Source organism: Echinops telfairi, unplaced genomic scaffold (genome assembly GCF_000313985.2).
Source record: "Echinops telfairi isolate 266 unplaced genomic scaffold, ASM31398v2 ScPeMD7_443;HRSCAF=831, whole genome shotgun sequence".
Classification (NCBI taxonomy): domain Eukaryota; kingdom Metazoa; phylum Chordata; class Mammalia; order Afrosoricida; family Tenrecidae; genus Echinops; species Echinops telfairi.
The window spans coordinates 62,252,071-62,268,432 of NW_022104341.1; the positions used below are offsets into that span (position 1 = coordinate 62,252,071).

General features: G+C 41.3%; 1 protein-coding gene and 1 non-coding gene across 2 annotated transcripts in view; one reads left to right on the forward strand and one right to left on the reverse strand.

Moving 5' to 3' along the window:
- ALG6 (ALG6 alpha-1,3-glucosyltransferase) overlaps positions 1-15,523 on the reverse strand; it is a 66,588-nt gene extending 51,065 nt beyond the window's left edge. Inside the window, exons 1-2 of the mRNA XM_045292198.1 lie at positions 15,459-15,523; positions 9,741-10,011 (exon numbers count right to left, since the gene is read on the reverse strand). Of these exons, the coding sequence (XP_045148133.1) occupies positions 9,741-9,822 (82 nt within the window). The 5' untranslated portion in view covers positions 9,823-10,011; positions 15,459-15,523. The remainder of the gene's footprint in view (positions 1-9,740; positions 10,012-15,458) is intronic.
- On the forward strand, positions 8,379-8,483 carry LOC115870185. Its single transcript, XR_004046558.1, has one exon. It is a non-coding gene; the product is annotated as a U6 spliceosomal RNA (small nuclear RNA).
- Positions 15,524-16,362: the final 839 nt, after the last annotated feature.

Consider the following 16,362-nt stretch of genomic DNA (forward strand, 5'->3'; position numbering starts at 1 on the left):
GGGGACGGGACTGTGCTTTTACAGCCACGCGGCCAGAAAATCTCTTATCCTTGCCACGCTAACCCGCATCACACACCCTCCTGAGAGAGCCTGCCCTCTCCAATTTCAGGCTACCCTGAAGGAACCCGTCACCAATACAATTAGAACCTTATGAATGATAATGGATTTCAACATCTAGAAGACATTAATAACCAGTGTTTGAGGGTACAAAAAAAAAGGCCCCAAATCAAAAATATAAATGAAGGAGAACATTTTTGAAGTCTGAAAGACAGAGACAAGACAAAGATCAAGACCATCAGCTGGATGATAGACTGTTAGCACAAGGTCATGATGGCATCCAAGTGTCTGCAGAGATTACAAGACTTACAATGACATGGGAGGACAAAGAAAACTGTCCCCAAAGCATTATCAGCCACAGACCACTGCAGCACAGTTATAAATGGGGCTACAGAAGCAGGAAGGGGGCCATGATTGTGACACGTACTTTGTTGGAGTTCACAAGAGTCCCTCAGTGCTCTTTAACGGAGGCAGCCAGGGCAAGACTTAGGACTAGTAACCTCAGTAAGGTGATCTCCATATAAGATGTCTCCAGACAAGCCCCGAAGGGAAACTGCCCCTCCCCAAAGGGTGGAGAAGAGTGGAGATAATCCACTTTCCACTGTACTCTACCTGAGTGCAAGACTTCACTTAGCAGTTTAATGGGAAGAAGGAATTCAATGGAGGCTTAATCCACGTGGGGTCTCTGCAAACAGATTTGGGGCTTCCAATGCTATCCATAGCTTTTGCTGAGTAGGCACTCAGAATTTAAACCCTGATGCACTGCCATATTGTATAACTAAAATCTGGTTCTAGGCTAATTAACTTGAACCAAGTAGGAAGTGTGAAACCCCAAAGTACGAAGACATATCTGATTAGAATCTTGTATGACTTTCTGTATGGGATTGTTGAGAGCTTCCTCATTGGAAAAAGACAGAAACATTATCAATGATCGCTATTAATGGCCTGTAAACAAGAGTTGTATCCTAACTTAAAAAAAAAAAAAAAAGAATCAATGTGGGTGCAGTATAGCAATGATAAAACATACAACTTCCTCTAGTTCTTTAATGCTTCCTCTCCTGCACTATCCTCTCCCAATACTACCTTACAAACCCGGCTAGACCAGAGAATGTACACAGGTACAGATAAGAGCTGGAAACACAGGGAATCGAAGGCAGATGATTCCTTCAGGACCAGTGGTGAGAGTAGCAATACCAAGAGGGTAAGGGGAAGGTGGGAGGAGAAAGGGGGAACCGATCACAATGATCTACATATACCCCTCTCCCAAAGGGACGGACAACAGAAAAGTGGGTGAAGGGAGACTTTGTGTAAGATATGAAAAAATAATAAATTACCAAGGGTTCATGAGGAAGGGAGGAGGAAAAATGAGAAGCTGATATCAAGGGCTCAAGTAGAAAGCAAATGCTTTGAGAATAATGATGGCAACAAATGTACAAATAGGCTTGACACAATGGATGTATGTATGAACTGTGATAAGAGTTCTGAGTCCCCAATAAAACGATCTTTTAAAAAATTAAATTTTTAAAAAAGAGCAAACTTAAAGCCTAAATACTTAGAATTTTTTTAAAGTTCTAAATAAGTCATGATTCAAAGCAAAAAATCACAATGGAAATTAGGAAATATTACTGGTGCTACTTGAAAGGAAATTTGTAATGTAAATAACTATATTAAAAAGACTGAAAATTAAATAAGCAAAGATATCAAGTTAAGCTATTTTAAAAAAGGCGCAAACTTTTAGGTTACTACTGAAAAGATCAAATTAGTTCTTTGAAAATACTAATAAAATTAATAAACCAATCAAGGGTTCATAAGGGCGAGGGGAGTGGGGAGGGAGGGGGGAAAATGAGGAGCTGATATCAAGGGCTCAAGTAGAAAGCAAATGTTTTGAGAATGATGAAGGCAACAAATGTACAAATAGGCTTGACACAATTGATATATGTATGGATTGTATGGATTGTGTTAAGAGTTGTATGAGCCCCCAATAAAATGATTTTTTTTTAAAGAAAAAACATTAATAAGCCATTGTTGTTCATTTTTAATGGAAGAATATTAACTATAAGATACTAAAATGGAACTAGTAAAAAATATACCAATAATTTTAAATTTTAGTTGACACAAATTCCTAGAAAAATATAAATTATAAAAATATTACAAAGAAGAAACAAAAAAACCCATAGGGTCCTATAACCATTAAATATACTAAATCACTGTTTAAAAACTTTCACACAAAAAAATCACTGTTTAAATATTTTCACACCCAAAAAAACTCTAGGTCTAAAACTTTTTTTTTACTATCCAGTTCTATTAAATAATAAACACAAATAATTGCAATCTTATGTAATTCCTCTAATTCCAGATTATAGGAAACTAAGTAATACTCCCTACTTGATTTTATGAAGCTAGCATAACCTGGCTATCAAGTCTGACGATGGAAGTTTGGTTCAAAACTAAAAAATCTTTTAATATCATTTCTAACACTACAAACTATAGGAAATTAAGTGAATTAAAAGCACTCATTAAAATTAGGCACAAGAATATTTGCTACTTCTACTTCTATTCTACTACAATAAAGATCCTAGCAATAAAAATAAAATGAAAGAAAAAATAAAGATATAAATAGTAGCATCAGATATAAAATTATCATTATTCCAAAACATTTTTTTACTTAAAAATTCAAAAAATTCGTCTTCCGCCGCGGCAGCCATCGAAGAGTAGCAGCCAAGGCTGTGCGCTACCCGATGGGCCTGGGCCTCGACAAGGCCACAAGGTGACCGAGAACGTGCGCAGGCCAAGGCCCAGCCGCCGCCGCGGGGGCCTCCCCAAGCACACCACGTTCCAGCGGACATGATCCGGGCGGTGCGTGGCTTTGCACCCTTCGAGCGAAGGGCCATGGAGCTGCTCAAGGTCTCCAAGGACAAGCGGGCACTTAGGTTCATCAAAAGCGGGTGAGCACACAATCCGGGCTAAGAGAAAGAGAGGAGCTGAGCTACTTGCTGGCCGCCGTGAGGAAGGCCGCTGCCAAGAAGGGCTGCGTTCCATGTCGTCATCCACCTCCCACCCCCAATAATAAAGCCCTTCCAGAAAAAAAGAAAAAAAAAATTCAAAAAAATCCTATAGCTAAATCATTATAATTAACAAGATTAGAAAGTCCTGTGCCAGAAACCAGAATAATTAGATGGTCCCCAGCTACCATTATAGAATGTTTTGATCAAAATTCTACATAAGAATACTGATCAAGCCCACATGGAAGCAGCACACCAACATGTGCGATCATGAAGGGCCAAAGGGACCAGGCTTTAAACACCAAAGGCGGGGAGAAAAGTCATATCCTTGTCAATGAGGGTGGCGCGCGATGGAGACCCAATGCCCATCTCTAGACAACTGGACATACCTTGCAGAGGGGTAGTGGGGAGATGAGTTACTTAGGGTACAGTATAGCAATAATGAAACTCACAACCTTCCTCTAGTTCTTGAACGCTTCCTCCCCCCAACTACCAGGACCCCAGTTTCGCCTTGCAGACCTGGTTAGACCAGATGATACACAGCGGTGCGGATGGGAGTTGGAAGCGCAGGGAATCTAGGACGGAGGAGCCTCTCAGGACGGGGGGGTGACGGTGGCGATACCAGGAGGGAAAGGGGAGGTAGCAAGGGGGAATGGATCACAGGGAGCCGCGTGTGGCCTCCTCTCTGGGGGACGGGCACAGCGGGGTGGGTGAAGGGAGGCGCCGGACAGTGTAATATAAGATACAATAATAATTTATAAATTATTAAGGGTGCATGGGGGAAAGGGGAGGAGGAAGGGAACGGGAGGGGGGGGGGGAAGGAAAATGAGCAGATTCGGGGAACCCAAGAGGCAAGAGAATTTTGGGAATGATGAGGGCAACAAATGTATAGATGTGCTTTACACAATTGATCTATGTGTTGTGATGAATTGTATGAGCCCCAATAAATTGATTAATAATAAAAAAAATTTAAAAAAAGAATACTGATCAAGACGGAGGGAAATGTGGTACATAATTTTTAATTCTCATGGAATCCAAACATTGGGAATCATTGAGGCTGGATAATACCCCAAAACTATTGCCCTGAGATAAGCTTTTAAACTGAAGCCACAACTCTCCCCTACAGTCAACTTTAAGTCAAAAAATTATTTAGCTTAATAAGTAAAGAATGTTTGCCTTACACATAGAGCTCGCTTAAAGAACCATCTATATAGGAACAAGCTGGCAAAGGCAATTCAAAAGATTAGCTGAAAGAAGCTTAATGAACAATGAGTTTATCTTAATGGTAATGGAGTAATTGGGGAAAAGATAGTGAGAATAGTTATACACACAACTTGAAGAAAGTAATTGGTGTAACTTATTTGTACATTGTACAATGTACATTGTACATTGTAGAGTCGAGACTAACTGGAGCTCTCAAACCAGATGTGGCTCTTTCGGCATGTACATCTGGCTCTGAAGTAAAATTGAAAATTAAAATTAAAATATCATAGTTTCATTTACAGTATATTATTCAGATAATGGTGAATTCATATGCTTGTAAAAATATATTTATGGTTCTCAAGCAATTTTTAAATTTATGTGATTGGCTCTTCTGTCTCAAAACTTTGCCTAGTCCTGGTCTAGACTATTGAATTGTGTGTTTTCTGGTATACAAGCTCACTAAATAAATAAATAAATTTTATACTAAATTTACTTATTTATACTAATATTATTATTTATACTAAAAATAGTAAGATTAGAAAACTTGCCAAGTATAAAAGACAACATAAAAAGTCAACAACACACTATCAATAGAATTACCTTATGCTCCAGGAAGATACTATTCTCTAACACAATATGATAATGATGTCTCTAAAATGAACCAGAGGCATATAAATCATAGATATATGAATGGGATTTTGGCTCACAATTAATTTTAGTTCCAAACAGAGAACAACTAATGCTTAAGACATGGCCCTGCTTGAAGCTCACACTCGAGAAAAGATCACTGAAGATAAGGGTGCTATAGGAAAGTGTGGCAAAGAAACTACATGGTGCCTGGCTACTAGAAATAATAGCATCTGGAGTCTTAAAGACTTGTCATTGAACAAGCAGCCATTTGAATGAGGCATGAATTGGACCCACATGGAAGAAGCTATCAGCATGTGTTATCCAAGGATTGTGAATGAGAAAATCCAAAACCAAAGGAGGGAATGGGATCAGAGCTTAAATTGTGAATAATTGGGTTTGGAAGGCTATGGATGACAATGGGAGCCCCAAATCCATGCAGAGTCTGCACATGAATTAAGCCTCCTGTGAATCCCCTCTGACCACAGACCAGGGTGTGAACAGCCTTGCTATCATGCGGAATACAGTGTCTTGTCTTGCTTTTCTGTATTTTGTTTTCTATTTTCTGTATACGAAATCCAGGATAGGAAAAGCTATCGAGACAGTAGGTGCACTGATGGGTTCTTGAGGGGTAGGGTTGAGGGTAGGTGGAGGTGTGATGACAATGGGTACAAGAAGGAAGTAAATGTGCTGAGGTTGATTGTGGACATGATTGTATGGCTCTTATGTGATTGAACTACTGAATTTCATGACATTGTAATACAAGGTAATAATACTGTGTAAAATAAAATATTCAACACAACAGTGGCAAATATCTATAAAAGCAATTTTTAAAAATAAATCATTTAAAATTATGAGGGGAAAATATGATACCAAGAAATATTTCATAGGAAGGATGTGAATATTACAAAATACAAAGGTCTTCAAAAAGTTTATGAGGAAATTCCATTATCTTCAAATTCCATTTTTCCACAAATGTTTTGAAGCCCCTCTGTTTCTTGGAAGACACGGAGGAAGACTTTCATAAATGGAAAAGCAGCCCATCATAGTAACTTCAAAGCCTCGGTATGATGATGATGGCCCGCTTTTCCCCAAACTGATCAATAGTATAGAACCCAACAGAGCTTTCCGATGAACTCTGAGAATTGGATCAATAAAAAAGATATGTTTGTGCATTGCTGTTTTATTTGCTGTTGTTCATTGTCCTAAGTAGGCTCCAACTCATGGAAGCCAGTGACAGAACAAAACACGGTCCAGTTGGAGACAAACACACAAACAAACAAAAAACACTGTGTCATCTCCATGATCACTGGCATGTTTGATTCCACTGTGTGCTTATTCCATCAATCCATCTCATCCAGGGCTTTTCTACAACAAAAGGTGGCTACATTTCTTCTTATGTGGCCTAGTCTTTGTTCAAGAAAACCCTCTCATTTCCCCTTCCGCCATCAGCAGGAGAAAGTTCTCTGCTTTCAAGCGCTTGTTTGGTTACTCTGGGCCCACCTGGATAGTCCATCACACTCTCCCTGTCTTAAATCAACTGAGTCATAAACCGTAACCTTCTCACGGATCTGCTATTTCATCATAATCACAGGAACTGGGGATGAGGGTGGGGCATCTGCAGGGGCTTCAAACTGTGTATCATGTGCCACATTCCAAAGCAACACTACCACATGTTCCAAAGGATGTGGAGCAACAGGAACCCTCACACTTGGGAAATGCCAGGCAGGCTTGAAACAGGAGCCCTAGATAGTCTGCTCTAGGAATGGCAGCAAATATTTTCTGGCCCATCACTTCCACTTGTTTTGCTCTATCTGAGGGCCGGGTGTAAGGGAGCCTGCCTGCTTTGGTCCTCGTTATTGTTAGGTGTTGGTGACAATTTCACAAGGAAAAAATCCAGTACAGCACTTGATACAGTCTAGCTCACCAGAGAGCAGCACTGCAGAATGACGACACCGGAATCTAGTTCTACAAAGAAAGTGCTCTCCGAGACAAACTAAAGATAGATTAATGTGTTCTGGCGTCCCTCTCACCAAACTCCCAACGCTCAAAACACACCCCTTTTTATGTGACAAAAATGCTCTCAAATCTTAGCACATCCAATTAATGGAATGTATTACACACACCCCACACACAGTGAATCTGTTCTACGTCTAGGTTTCCCATCTCAGTATCTTTCACTGGAGATGAGGATCGTCCTCAGACTCTTCCCTTTTCTTTATCCTCACACAATTCATCTTTACAGTTGACTCTTCAAACTCAATTGTGGCTCTCAAGCTGACCCTTTTACTGGAATACTCTCCTCACCCACCTGATCTGCCTAGGACAGACCTTCTCTCCCTTTCAGAACACACTTAAAGGTTATATTCTTTAAGTCTTCATCTGAACTAAATGTCTTCTCTGTGCTCCCCGTCTTTCCTACTCATATCCTGGCCATAGTCGATTCCAACTCATAGTGACCTGCAAAGAGTGGAGCTGCCCTCCTGGGGGTTCCAAGGTTGTAATCACTAAGGAAGCATTGTTGTAGTGCCACTGGTGGATTCAAACCGCCAACCTTGTGGTGGTTAGCAGCTGAGCTCTTAGCCATGTGTCACTAGGGCCCCTGCTTTGTTCATAACACATTTCACTTTAATGTAGTATATATTTATATGTCCACCCTATTCACTAGACTGTGAGCTTTTCAAGAAAAGATACCATTATTCTTGACCACCCTAATGACCAGAAGAGTGCTCATGGTACAGTAGGCACTCCATAAATATTTTCAGGGTAAATGATCTGATGTGAAGATCAAATGAGATAACAGCTATGAATCATAAATGTGTTGGTTATAGTCATACACCAACAGGAGGCTTCAAAAAGTTCATGGGAAAATCCCATTTTTTTTCATTCCACTTTTCCATGAACATTTTGAAGTACCGTAACCCTCATGTTAAAAACAAAACATCATTCAGACATTATCTCTATTAATCCTCACACTATGCTATTGGGATATATGCTAATAGCACCACTTTGTAGAAGAGGTTCCTGACGCTCAGAGAGATTAACTAATGCCCTATAAACAAGGGGAGAAACTAAGATTTGAACTTATGTTCCAAAATATTTTATTTCCTTAAAATTACTCAAATTCATTTTTACAATCTTACCTTAGTTCAGGCTCTTATATGGAGGCTGCAGTGTGGAGTCATAAAAGTACTGATTTTTAAGTAAAATTTTAATCCTAGTTGCCAGCTGTCTCATTCAATTCCAGTCATCTCATTTCCCATTTGTAAATGAGAAATATTTGCTATCTAAAATGTTGTGGTGAACATTAAGGATATTTTGTGTCTAGCATATGGTAAATACTAATAATAGCTCAGCCCTTCTATTATTGTCTTCTAATTTATGGTCTGTTTACTTTCAACCTCTTTCTTATTCTTTTTCCCCACCATACATTATACTTTTTTCAAAAGTTCAAATAACAGTTTTCCTAGTTAATAATTATAAATCCAAGTGCTTGCTTCAGCAGCACATATACTAAAATTGAAATGATACAGAGAAGATTAGCATGGCCCCTGCACAAGGATGACGTAAATTTGTTAAGCGTTCCATATTTTTAAAAAAAACACACAAAAAAAAACCCAGCCAAATATCTAGCTGCACGTTCCCTCTCTCCCTTTGTGTTCGTCTTTTTATGCTACTCTGGGAGCCCTAGTGGCAGCATGGGTTACATGTTGGGCTTCTGAGCACAAGGTCATCAGTTCAAACCCACCAGCCACTCTACAAGACCGATTTAAAGTCTAGAGCAAATTTCTAGTTCAGAAACCCAAAGGGGCAATTCTATTCTGTACTATAGCGTCACTAGGTGTCAGAATCAACTCAATGGCAGTGGATAGGGTACTATATAATTATAATAGCCATGCTTTCTCATGACACTGTGTCTGCATGCTCCTCATGTCTAAATACCTTCTCTGAGTATTGTTACATTGTGGGGATCACAATCAATATCACAAAACAAGACGTGTATTAATTGTTAGGTGGAAAACCAATTTGCTCTATAAACTTTCACTCAAACCATAATACAAAGCTAAAAAACAAAAAAAACAATCATAAAATGCCTTCCCTCATTTCATTTGCCTAGCTAATCTCAACTCCTCTTTCAAACATCACCTCCCCTGAAGAACCTCCTCCAACACGTCCAGATAGCTTCCCCATACTGTTCGTACTTCACACATACTGGTACATTGTGATTAATGTGACCACGTTCCTACTAGAGCACTGGTAGTCACCTAGCGCCAACACCGTACCTGGAACATAAAGACAAAAACAAAGTACTGCCAACTCATTGCACCCTTTTGGGTTTCCAAGGATGTCAATCTTTACAGGAGCAGACTACCAGGTCTTTCTTAAGAGCACCTGGGAGGTTTGTAACACTAAGTTTTTTAAAAAAAACACCTGGGACTCTGCTTCCCCCATGAAGATGATCTCAGTTGTCTCCCCTCGCTGCCTAATGTATAAGTATTTCTCAATTTGGCATCTTCTCAGGTAGAATACATTTTTGTTCCCTCACAACACAAAGTCCATGTGTCTACGTAATTCTTATCCATACATCTTTGCACTGACATTATTAGTTCTTCTTTGTGCCAGTCAAAAATACTGTAACCTATTAAACCCTTCACCCACACACACATAAAATAACTTTATCCAACTATGCCCTGGTGGCATAGTGATTAAGCGTTAGGCTGCTAACTGCATGGTCATCAGTTTGAAGTCACAAGCTGCTCGGTGGAGAAAGAAGCAGCTTTCTACTCCCATGAAACAACTTTATCCAAAGGAATATTTATCGATATCTTTTAATCAGTAAAAATATATTACCTGAGTACGAATTAAGAGAAACTGTCCACCGTACTGTTAGTCCTATTAAGACCACTATAGTCATGAAGGGCAGCTTCTCCATTGTTGCTCTTCAAATTTAGAAAAGAAAAAAATAGGATTGGTGCTGGGATACTTTCAACATGTAGTCAGTCACGTCTTTTCTTGATCAGAGAAAAGTTATCACTTCCGTGGAAACACGAATTTGAGAAGAGTCTAAGTGGTGGCTCTTTGTGAAGCAAAAGATTGTTGGTTGAATCTATGAAGAAGTAGCCTGAAATGGGGGTGGGAAGCGGGGAGGAGAGAGAAGGATTTAGTTTAGCACAATTCTATAACGTAAAACGAAAGAATGCAAAAGAGGGGGAATCACGTTAAGTGCTTTATTCCCTAGTTATCTCGTTCGAAAATGTTATCACTGGTAACATTTTAACATTTGTCACAGTGAATACCTGTGGTCTCCCAGTTAAATGGTACTAGATGCCGAGTACCCCCATCTTTTCTGAACTTCACTTTCCAACACTTCACTTTTAAGAAAGGCCTGCACGAGTATTTGTTTTCACTAACCGAAAGAAATCTAAAGTGGCTTTTTGCTTTTACGAAAAAAAAAAAAAGGCGAAAAGTGAAATCAGTGTTCAGCTGTTTCACAGGGAGCCAGCGACGAGGCCAGGCACAGCCTGAAGGGTGAAAGTGGCGCCACCAAGCTCCTTCCCCTGGAACTACATTCACTCAGACCACAGCAAACCGCCAGACCTTTGAACTGCGTATGTGAGCCCTGAAGGTTAGGTAGGGAAATTTTATATTTTATGTTTATTTGATATGATCTGGTAGGTTATTTTGGGGGCCTGAAGACACTCAGAAAATGTTTTCCATATAAATTCGTGGCAATTTGTTTCCTTCACTTTATAGCATTTCTGCAACCCTATCCCATAGGTCTACTCTACTCTCATATTAACAGGGAAAAGTGTATGTCTAAATCAACACTCAGAAACTGTGGGTTGACCACATGGGATCAAGTAACTGTACGTAAGGGTCACGAAAAACTTGACACCCAACGACCAAAAGTTAATTCAAAATCAAATGAATCCTAGGTGTTTCCAGCAGTGATTGCCTGAATTTCAAATTTCTAGAACAGGGGTTGTGAGTGGGAATGGTTTAAGAAGCCCTGGGCGGTAAGAATTTGCTCCCACGAAGGTGTATGTCTAAGAGAAGCAAACAACAGAAATAGGTTGATACAAGAATTAGCAGATGAGCCAAATCAATGACAGGTAAAAATTGCCCGTGAAGGTGGACAAAGTGGTGATTTCCTTTTGGTACCAACAGAAAGAGAACATTTGTGTTTCTACGTTTAGTTTGGGGAAAGTTTTCCACTAACTATTCTGTAGCTTTGGTGTTAACTCTATTTTCCAAAATATGCTTGTGCTGATCACATTCACCTTATACCAGGGTGAATCGCAATCTTGGAAAAATCAACAAGAATAGCCCCCACATTGTAAGACAAAAATAGAAAAGCATCAAAACATAATGAACCACGTTTCTTGTTTTGTTTTATGAGGTTGAGGGTTTAAAAGAAAAAATCAAAATGACATTTTGTCTCTTTGAAAAAGAGCGGGCTGCTTTAACCACAGGATATACTTTAAGTATATTCAGAAATAAATTATTAATCAACAAAAGATTAAACAGGAGACATAGGGGGACCAGTGAGTTCATGTCAATGAAGGAGGAACAACTCAGAACAGGAGAGTGGGAATGTGTGCACAATTCAGAGTGTAAAAACTTGTTGGGTTTATGTATGTTTTGCTGTGTAGATTGTCAATAACCACACAAAATATAATACATTGCTTTTTAAGTACATAACTGAAGTAATATTTTATCTTGATCGTGATCTATTAGCCGACCACAAATGTAGTGTGAGTAGATCGCATGGCATTTAAAAAATAGATGTAAGCCTATCATCAATCACATCACTTAATTGATATACAGCACAGCCAATCAGATGCAAGCTTAGGGGGTCAACCGCATGCGCAAACAACTGCGCTGAGTGCATCAAAACTGACATAAGTTATCGCCAATTTTTAGACCTTGTTTTTTCTCTTAAATGTAAGAAAGGGTATTAAAATGAGTGGGGGAGCTGGACCAAGTAAGAAGACAGAAACGTATCACTTTCATATGCAACGGGAGATTTTGACACTACCAGCCGACATTCAGCTAAAGTCCAGAGCACATGAACAGTTCTGGAACTTACTCGTAGAGGGAAAGTACCCAAACATGAGACAATGTGCTACCTCCTTGCCTGCATTATTCGGCTCTACTTATTTATGTGAGTCGGCCTTTTTCCACATAAAGATCATTAAGTCCAAGTACCGTTCCACCAGGACTATGATCATTTGGAAGTGTGCTTGAGGCGGGCTGTCAGCAGCTACTACTGTCCAGACTATGCATCCCTGGCTCATTCCATTCAGTGCAAGTCATCAGAGTAAACTCAGGTCATGACAAAAAACGTACATAGTTAATTGTGTTGTGTTGTGCAACGTGGACTCATGCAGTTATGCAAGGTACATAAACATACATTGTACATATAAAGAATTCTCCATGCATTTATGAATAAATGTAATAAATAAATAAAATATGTTTTGCATTTTTGTAGTTGGTAGATCATTTTGACTTGATCATTTTATAAGTAGCTCGCATGCTGAAAAAGTGTGAGCACCCCTGCTGTAAGACAAAGTAGAAAGGTTGTATGAGAGTTCTGAGGCTGTAACTCTTTATGGGGGCATCTTTTTCTTGTGGAGCAGCTGGTGGATTTGAACTGCCTACCTTGAGGTTAGCAGTCCAACACTTACTGTGCCAAAATATTTTCCACAGGAATTTTAAACAACAAAAATTATGTTCCAAATAACAATATTCATAATGAATTTGGAGTGAACATACAATTTTTAATTGATACCATTTTGATCAAGCTTGTTAACAACACAATGACAGATGAGTGAATACAAAAGATTTGGACAGCATCTATGGATGGACCAAATCTAACTCCAGAAATCATGACAGATCATTTCAAAGTCCTGTACTGAAATTAAAAACAAACAACAGAAGGCATGAGTACTGAATGGGAGGTAAAGATAACTGAAAGTAACTTGAATGTATTTCAATTATATATTAGGAAAGTATTTTAATAATTACAGCTGTCCAAAAGTTCATTGAGCCTCCTCTGAAAGAACCAAGTTTCTCTTTATGAGCCCCAACCAGAAATTAACTGCATTGTCCCTGGTGGCACAACAGTTAAGCATTGGCCTGCTAATTGAAAGGATGTCAGCTAAAAGCCAGCCAGCAGCTCCACGGGAGGAAAACTTAGGAAGCTACTACTGTAAAGATTCCAGCTTAGAAAAAGACACATGGGCAGGTTCACTCTGTCACACAGGGCCACTGTGAGTTGGAAGTGACTAGCGCCTAACAGAATCGAGGTCTAATTTATAAAGTACCTTCTAAATCTTCTTTTTGGTAGCGAATTGTAACTGATTTAATATAAATCCTCACAATACAGAAGAGGCTTTCCCAAATGGTAATGTTTCACCCAAGAATGTTGCCCCTTTTTAAGACTATATTCTTTGGTGAGTATATATATTAATATATAGACCTTCCTTTCTTCCTAACAGCTATTACACTTAGAGTCCAATCTAAATACCCAGGGCATAAAACCCACAGTGATCTGACTTCTTTCCAACTTCAATTCCTCTACTTTCCTACAGGGATGTCTCTCTTCTCTTTTCCTGAAACCTGTCAAGTTCATTCACACCCTTGCATTCCTTCTGCTCAGGATGTTCTTAACCCAACTCTTCCCTTCTCTAACCTCTTTGGTACTCATGCTGCATCTCAAGTCATCCCCTCAGAAAACTCATTGAGAACTACCCCTCCCTAAAGCTTTCCTCTGTCCCACTGCCCAATAAATTATGTTTTCAAACAACAGTGAACAATCACAAAAGTATAAATTTGAGCAAAAAGCTAAACACCAAAGAATATATACCATATTGTTCCATTTATGAAAGTCTCAGAAATAGTCCAAATTGATCTATGGTGTTAGCAAAAGTTTGCCTCTGGAGAAAAATTAGATAGTAATTGGGAAGCTCCCAAGGATGATCTGAGCTGCTGGGGATGGTCTGTCTCTCTTTTGATCTGAGTGGTGGTTAAAAGAGGCGTTTAATTTGTGGCAAGTTGTTATCATTAGATGCTGTCAGTTATGACTTGCGATGACCCCAGGTATGCAGAGTAGAACTCCATGGGGCTTAGTTTAAGGCTGTGGCTTTCAGAAGCAGATCTCCGGGCCTCATTTCCAAGAATCCTCGTGGCGTGTTTGAACAGCTAGTCTTTCCATTGGTAGTCCAGTGCCTAACCATTTGTGCCACCCAGTCACAACTGTACCTATGAGTATATTTCAATCAAGAAGGCATGAAAGGAATTTTATTCATCTGTACATTGCAAATTTCTATTAAAAAGGGATTTTTTTAATAGACCGAAAATCACATTGGTAAATAAGAATATAAGCTCCTTGCAAGCAGAGGATCCTCTTGGTTTATTGAGTGCTGTGGGGACACAGGACACCCTGGTGGCACAGTAGGTAAAGAATCTACCAACCTCTCCACAGTAAAAAGATGTGGCTCCTGTTAAGCATTACCCAATAGGGCAGTTTTACTTTGTCCTATAGCATTACTACCAGTTAGAATCAAATCGGATTTGGTGAGGGGCATGTTCCCAGCATTCAGAAATCAAGTAGCTATGCAGTATTTGCCAAACAGAGCGCCTCCTGTGGAAAGGAGCGGTTACCTAACTTTATTGTAAGGTTAAAAATACTGTGTGAGAATCTTTACGTTGGTCTTCTTAAAAGTTCAAAGGGCTGGTTATGTTTCCCACCTGCAGAGTTACTTCCTAACCTATCACACTCCACGGAGTTGCCAAGCTGATGGCAGCGCAGCGTCGCTCCGGAACCAGAACCAAACCCGTTGCCATCAGGGCTGTTCTGACTCAGGGTGACCTTACCAGACAGAAGAGAACTGCCTAGTACCGTTTCCAAGGTTACTAATCAGAAGGTCAACAGTTCGAAACCACCGACTGCTCCGCAAGAAAAATTAGAGGCGTTGTACTCCGATAAAGATTTACATCTCGGAAACCCCGGGAGCAGTTCTGCTCTGTTCTGTAGGGTTGGTGTGGGTCGCAACCCACTACGTGGCAGTGAGCTTGGCTTGGGAATTTTTACAGGTGCTCCCGCAACAGCTAGCCCAGGGTTTGGTTAACAGTGCAACACGTCACCATTCAGGGAGTCGACGCCGCCACCGCGGGCCTTTCGACAAAGCGCGCCCTGCCCGCTCTTTGTAACGTAATCTGCTCCTTTCGGTCCCGAGGTTCCGTCTATCCCGAGCAGCGCCACGGGCAAGGGAGACCCTGCCCTGACATTTCTCCTGCCCGGCTCCGGAGACCCGCGACGGGCACCAGGGACGCTCGCGCCTCGGGGGCCCCTCCAACAGCCCCGCGCCCTGGCTCCGCTCCACTTTCGCAGGCGGCGCTGAGGAGGCCCCGCGTCCGTGCCCTCTGTGGGGCGGAAGGAAGAGCCCAGTGGCCTCCACCGAACCGCCTCGAGACGCGGCAACAAGCAGCCTCTAGGCGTCGCGAGCCTCCAGTCTCCCCAGCACGGCCCGGAGCGCCAGAACCCCACAGCTCCCGGCCTCTTACCCCGCCGCCCGCCGGCGCTTGGGATTCGGGTCTGCAGCAACTTCCCAGAGGGCGCCTGCGCGCTCGTCCCCGCGGAGGAGCGCCCGTCTGGCCTCCCGCCTCCCCGCGCTCACGCGCTCGCGCGCCTGACGCGGGAGCGAGTCCGCAGAGCGTAGGGGGCGGGGCCGGGGGCGGGGCGAGGGACTGGGCTCCGGGGAGGGCCTGCTAGTTGAGGCTGGAATCCACTGGGCTTCCAATGCCGGGTTAGGCTGGGGCCAGGTGGAAAGCCCCTTACTCTTCTTTCCTGGGACCCGGCCAAGGCCTCCGCGGCTGCTTGGTCCACAGATTCCAGCCAGGGGCGTGCCCTGGCTCACTTCTTACGGTGGAAAGCCCGAGGCTAGTTGTCACCACTGGACAGTAGTAGCTCTTCCCCTGGGCCCCAAAGCCAACCTACTTGACGGTCTTCGAGCTACCTGCTGCAGAGATTTTATTCCACAATCAAACAGTGAGCAACCAACTGTTTTCAAGATACGTAAAATTAAAGCAAGAGCTACCCTCGACAGGGCTCCTATTGTCTACAAGTTCCCTTCCAGGAAACTTGCCCCAGCGTCCCACCTTTGTTAGAAAATGTCCTTCTTTCACCTTCTCGAAATCTGTCTGCATAAGCCAATCCTTTTATATACAAACTATAACTATCAACAAATGCTGGGCTTTATACCAAGAATATCTTAACTTTTCTCTGAGCTTGTTTCCTCATCTGTGAAATGAATTTGTAGGTGAGGTTAATTTCCAAAGCTAAAGCTCTATTTAAAAGACTTTGAGGCTTTCAAAGTTGCCAACACCATACACCTTGAGGGAATGAGTCACTGGGCTTGAGGACTTAGGTCCAGAGCCTCAGGAAACATCTAAACATCTGCAACAACAA